This window comes from Epargyreus clarus, unplaced genomic scaffold (genome assembly GCF_041222505.1).
Source record: "Epargyreus clarus isolate Ecla_fem2 unplaced genomic scaffold, WU_Ecla_fem_2.2 ptg000023l, whole genome shotgun sequence".
NCBI lineage: Eukaryota > Metazoa > Arthropoda > Insecta > Lepidoptera > Hesperiidae > Epargyreus > Epargyreus clarus.
This window is the reverse complement of record NW_027332230.1, coordinates 12,724,351-12,730,350: the sequence shown is the minus strand read 5'-3', so window position 1 is coordinate 12,730,350 and position 6,000 is coordinate 12,724,351. Positions and strand designations below refer to the sequence as shown.

Here is a 6,000-nt window from a genome sequence, read left to right as displayed (position 1 = left end):
TCCTAAGTTTGTTCACAGACACGTTATAATGAGGACTAAAGTACAACGCTTCGTGTAATACCTGCCTTAGTACGCCCTGAGGACTAAGTTAGAACGCTTTATCTTGACTTTTAACATACACGTCCGACTGAACATTAATACTATGTCGCTTATTTAGCACAGGAATAAATGTGGAGTAACAAAGATTTTTATCAAAATCTTATACTGAATTTGACATTTTAATCTTCGCTATAAGGGTATTTCCACAGTTGAGAATTACGAGTGCATTTAAAAGGAAACCGTCCACATAGTCCCAGCGTGCATATAATATTCGTGGAGGTGTGTTTTCTAATAAAGCAGTTGTATATGACGATGGTAAATAGTCATAACTACCAATCGACATCAACCCCATAAAATACTAAAAATCCACCTGTTCGCTCACATATGCGTTACTCCTTTTCAGTGTAAAATTATTATAATATGTCCCATTATCATTGCGAATCATTTACAGACTGTGGACTGGTTTATTGCGTTAAAATTTTTAACCAAACGCAACTGTGGAAAGACCCTAAATACTATCAAATTAAACCCGGTTACAATTTTATTGTATACACGTTTCTCTTTAGTTAGACTAAAACTTGAACAAGTAGAATACTTTGTTTTGATACTGGATATTAATAATCTATAGTATCTATACTGTTATAGGTGGTTACAGCATGTTTTCAAGTAGGAACTTTTCTATCGCGTGGTAGAGGTGGGGCCTGACTCCTACGAGACCGTGGTCTTCATCCGTGTAACTCTGTAAATTAAGATTTTTTTTTATTAAATACGGAAGCTCATGACTTAAAGTACGGATCTTTTAATATATTAGATGCTGCCAACAGATATGCAGCCCACTTGAAGCTGAATGGACCTTATATACATGGACATTTTAAGTTAATTACAAAAATATATTTATGAAATTGATTGCAGATTCTTTGATACTCCTAAAAATAAGCCGAATTTTAAAGGAAACCTGATTGACCTGAAAATTTCATAAAATTCAGTACTATAGCTTCATTACCTTCGTTCTTGCCTGTGTCAAAATTGTAATGTCATGCAATGTTACACAAAACAATACGATACGAGTCTACATGCTTTGATATTATATGATTGAATACGATACGATATCATACGAAACAGTCAATCTAATAAGTATGATTAGATACAATACCAATACCAATGTAACACGTTACAGTTGATCCAACTAGATATGATACGATATCATATACGATACAGCATAAACAAACAATCACCAAAAAACAAAAAGATAAACTCACCATCTGTGTGAAGTATACATCCCGCCGTTGCAACAAGCGCGAAAACAACATGGCGTGCTGGTAGTGAACGTTATCATCTGCGGTGCCGTGCACTAAGAAGTAACGTTTGCCGCGGAACGCTTCCACCTGGAACATAGTGGAATTTACCATTTGCACAGAGCGGCAAAATTGCCGTGGAGATTCATATTTTCATATTTAGCTAATGATTACTGTATACTCGTTGTTATAAGTACATACAGAGACATTATCAGGAACCTTCAACAAGCTTTAATTTCATCATTACAATTTAGAGTAGAGAGGTATTTTAAGAACTATTATAAAATAACGAAAAATCATTCTGTTATAAAGTTCCAGTATGGTCGCAGACTATTTAACTTTATTGGTAAAGACGCCATCTATGAATCTCGCGAGGACTTACAACAGATTCAGTCAACAGCGTTGACTCGGCGTATCTTTACACGTTGTTCTAAATTTTTAACCAAAAAGCCGTGAAATCGTTCTGATATAAAGTCCCAGGGTGGTCGTAGTCTAATCTTAAAATCTTAAAATGTATTGTTCTAAGTTGTTTGCTCAAAATAAAACGAAAAATCGTTCTGATATCAAAGTCCCAATGTGGTCGCAGTCTAATGTTAAAATGTATAGGTAAGCACGCCATCTATGCGTCGTGTGCGGAACTTACAACAGATTCAGTCAACAGCGTCGACTCGGCGTATCCTTGCACGTTGTTCTGAGGCGTGTCCATGTATCTCTCCGTGTAGATGGTGTCTAAAACAAAAAAGTTGTTTAATGAATTTGTACAGCAAATAGTTAATTTCGCATAAATTTTGCATGATTCTGTTATTGGTGTATTTTTACTCCAGAATACGAATATGATTTTAATAAAATAAATTGTAACATGTCTTGTGTTCATCAAAGGCCAGTGGAAGTTTTTTGAAAAATTACCTGTCTCTGATGCTTACTATTTGGTTGAGAGTACAAGAAAAAATTTAAATTTTAGAAAAGTAATTAAGGCGACCTTTAAATAAGGAAATAAAATATTATAAATATTCAACTTTTGGGGTTAAGTCCGGCAATATGATGATACCGTATGATCGTAGTTGCAGAGTAATCAGATAGTGTTTTTAATAATTGTTATTTGGATATTCTCTTATCTTATCTTCCAAAAATTATGAATAATTGTTATTTGGATAACCTGTCTTCATTCGTAATATCTCCGCTTGTATCAAAATGTGACATTCAGACGTACGACTACCCGCAATAAACTATTTAGATCATATGTAACACGTATTATGAGTTACATACGCCGTACCAGCCCCAGATGCAGGTGCGGTCCCCGTCGCCCAGTGTGTGCGTGTAACACGTGTCACGTACCGTAGAAGCGCCAGTCGACGACGGGCGCGACGGCGACGGCGCAGCGGAACACGGCGCCGCGCGCCAGCGCCAGCGACGCCGCGTAGCCGCCGTACGACCAGCCCCAGATGCAGGTGCGGTTGCCGTCCGCCCACGGCAGGTTGTCTTGCAAGTATCTGTAACACAATGCCATTTTTAAAGTGAAAGGTTAAGGCGCGTTTTTGGGTGAACAGGAATCATGGAACTCGCGTCATCATCGCCGACCGCTTTATGATCTAAAATTAAAGTCGTTAACACTTCGTTACAAACCAAAAATAATAATCTTATAGCTCGACGATACAATTCATAAGTTACTTAGTTTTCAATCTATCGACAGTCCCCAAAGACTACCTCGTTTGGTTTTTTTTACAAGAAAGAAGTAACAAAGAAGCTATTCCAATTTACGTTAAGTGACTAGTGTCGCCTAGTGTGATCTGATACTTACATATTTGATATTCCAAATGAGATTCCATTCTTAATTCCAAATATACCTGATACATATCTGACAGTATTATCGCAAATGAAAATAGACATGATATACTTACTTAGTAACAGTGATCTGGTCTTCAATCTCCACGGTGCCCAAGCGGCGGTTGAGAGCGAACATGTTGTTGACGCCGCGAAGTCCGGAGCCACGACCGTCGATATGAGCGATAGCGATGCCCCAGCGGTTCACGAGAGATGTACCCCAGTCGATGCTCCATTGCTTTGTAACTAGAGCTGTGTCAGGACCGCCGTAGCTGGAAGTACAATATTTTATAATATTTCCTTTGATATCTTTTGTATAAGTTTAATATATTTCTGGCTTATCGCTTAATTCACAATTAGCTATCCATTATCTTTAAATATCTTATTGGTAAGAATAGCAAGATGCTTATCTTGCTGGTCTGGTGAAAGTGAAGAAAGGTAACATGATTTATTTAATTCGCGTCTTCTACTCAGTTTTGTACCACGACTAGATACCGGTCTTCTCTCAAAGTGAGAGGAGTTTAGAGCAAAGTCAATCAAGCTGGCAAAGCAAGCTTCTAATTAATTTACAATTTTTTTCCCCGTCCATTTTTGTACTAATAAAAACAATGTCTCCTTGCATTCAGACTTTAATGTATGACTTTAAGTATCTACTGAATTTCGTTAATGTGAACTACCTCGAGTTATAGGAGAAGAATTCGATATCATAATATTTCTGATCAACAAACGCCTATACTGGTCCATCAAGAAAATACCAATTATAATTTGAATTTACCAGTTATAATTTTAATACTCACACATAAACCAAAATAGGCACGTTCGTCCTACGTTCGTAGTCAGATGGGACTTGGATATGAACATCAGCTTCAGGCAGACCGGCTGCCACAGGAACACTCATACGAATAATGTTTGGAGTCTCTCGAGTGGACACCAAGTTCGCGATCTCTTGGTTGTCGTCCCATGTGAACATATTTGTGTTGTTCTGGAAGGAAATTAAATGTAATGAAATATATTGCTTTTTTTATACAAGCCCTTACAAATCTTCAGTTACAATATTTTCCTTATACTACTACTGGATAAGCACATGGCCTTAAAATATTCAACTATTTATAAATCGAGAACATGCCACTAACAATTTAATTTATTTGTCTACAAGTATACAACAATATTATATTTAAAAAAAATACATAAAACAGAAGGATGGTATAAGTAGGCCAAACGATTCACAGTAAAATTAATTTGTAATGAAGCATCAAGACGCATCATTTTTATCAGTGCTGGGCAAGATTTCTTTCCATAACTGGAAGAGGTCTAGAGCGTACTTCAGATTCCGAATTAGTACTAAACGAGCATCTAGTCCACCTAATAGGTAAATGGGCATTCGTGGATGGACATTTATAATTAAATTCATATAGAACAAGGGAACCTGAAGCCGATTACAGATTCGCTGTCACTCCTCAGGACTAAAATGGTCGCCTCATTTGCAAGTCTTATATTGGAAATGTATAAAACGAAGGCTACCTAAAGCCATCACAGATGCGCTGTTACTTCTTAGTTTTTTTTTTATAATATGGAGTAGCAGACGAGCATGCAGTCCATCTAATTGTAAGTGGCTACTGCCGCCCATGGATATCTGTTACCAACTCCAGATAGGATTCGATATTCGTATCGGAGGTCGGCCACACATGCGCCGCTACCCCTGAGGACTAAGCTCTACAATCTCTACATACTACATATCTCTAGATACGACACAAGTCATATACCGGTGGTAGAATAATACTTACAGTATCATAAATAAAGGTTTGCGGAATATTCGGCCCAGCGCAGTTAACGGCCAAGCGTGATCCGCCAGCGCTAACAACTCCGTCGTTGTAGAGACATTCCCCTCCATCAGGTCGTACGATGTCACACGTGAAGCACGTGACCGCAGAAGTTACATCCACTGTGTAGATGTGTTGCTCTGCTGAGTCGTTCACGTGAGTTGCTTTGTACCAGCTGTGAATAACGAAAATATCTTAAGTCTGGAAAGGATTGACGACTTTTTAAAGGAGGTAGAGAACCCTTTGTGATTCCAGTTTGGCAGCACCACCGCCACACCTATCTAAATAACCCTAATAACAACAGTGTCAAACGTTGCTGTATTCTGGTTTGAAGGGTGTGGTAAGTTAGACATACTTTTCCGAGGCATTGCTGGAGCATATATGGCTAGGCCATTCCAAGAGCATATATGGCTAGGCCATATATGCTCCTTGAATGCCTCGGAAGGTGCCTCGGTAGCGGATGTCCATGGACGGGTGTCGCCATTTACCATCAGGTGGACTGCATGCTCGTCTGCTATGTCGACATTATACAATAAGACTACAAAAGTATATATGACTTTTGAAAAGTTGTCATGACTAATTGGTATGAATATCGACGCTGTCTTGGTGCTCTCATCAGTATTCGAATCACAATCGTCCATTATTATGATTTCATTGATTACATCAGTATTCATACCACATTCATCTTTAATTATGATTTGTTTTAATGATTACGGAAGGCGAGAAGAAACTTGTATAGGTATCTTAGTACGGACTTTAGAGTTTTCTATAGGTAATATTTTTTTTATAATATAAGAGTTGCAGACGAGCATTTAGTCCACCCGATGGTACGTGACTACTGCAGTGACCATGGATTTGTATAATCAAGCTCAGATAAGACTCCTACTTGAGGTCGCCCACAAATACGCTGCTACACATGAGGACTAAGCTGGAAGTCTCGGATAACTATGTCTCACTTACCACACCTTTCAAAAATCTTAAATTTTCAAGTCATTGTTTGATGATCTTAATGAAGACGAAAATGA

At 38.0% G+C, this 6,000-nt stretch overlaps 1 protein-coding gene across 1 annotated transcript in view; it reads right to left on the bottom strand.

Moving 5' to 3' along the window:
* Positions 1–522: 522 nt before the first annotated feature.
* Positions 523–6,000, bottom strand: part of LOC140751581 (venom dipeptidyl peptidase 4) — a 44,778-nt gene continuing 39,300 nt past the window's right edge. Inside the window, exons 12-18 of the mRNA XM_073085534.1 lie at positions 4,940–5,150; positions 3,953–4,137; positions 3,233–3,427; positions 2,670–2,824; positions 1,978–2,063; positions 1,299–1,424; positions 523–778 (exon numbers count right to left, since the gene is read on the bottom strand). Coding sequence (XP_072941635.1) covers positions 689–778; positions 1,299–1,424; positions 1,978–2,063; positions 2,670–2,824; positions 3,233–3,427; positions 3,953–4,137; positions 4,940–5,150 — 1,048 coding nt within the window. The 3' untranslated portion in view covers positions 523–688. The remainder of the gene's footprint in view (positions 779–1,298; positions 1,425–1,977; positions 2,064–2,669; positions 2,825–3,232; positions 3,428–3,952; positions 4,138–4,939; positions 5,151–6,000) is intronic.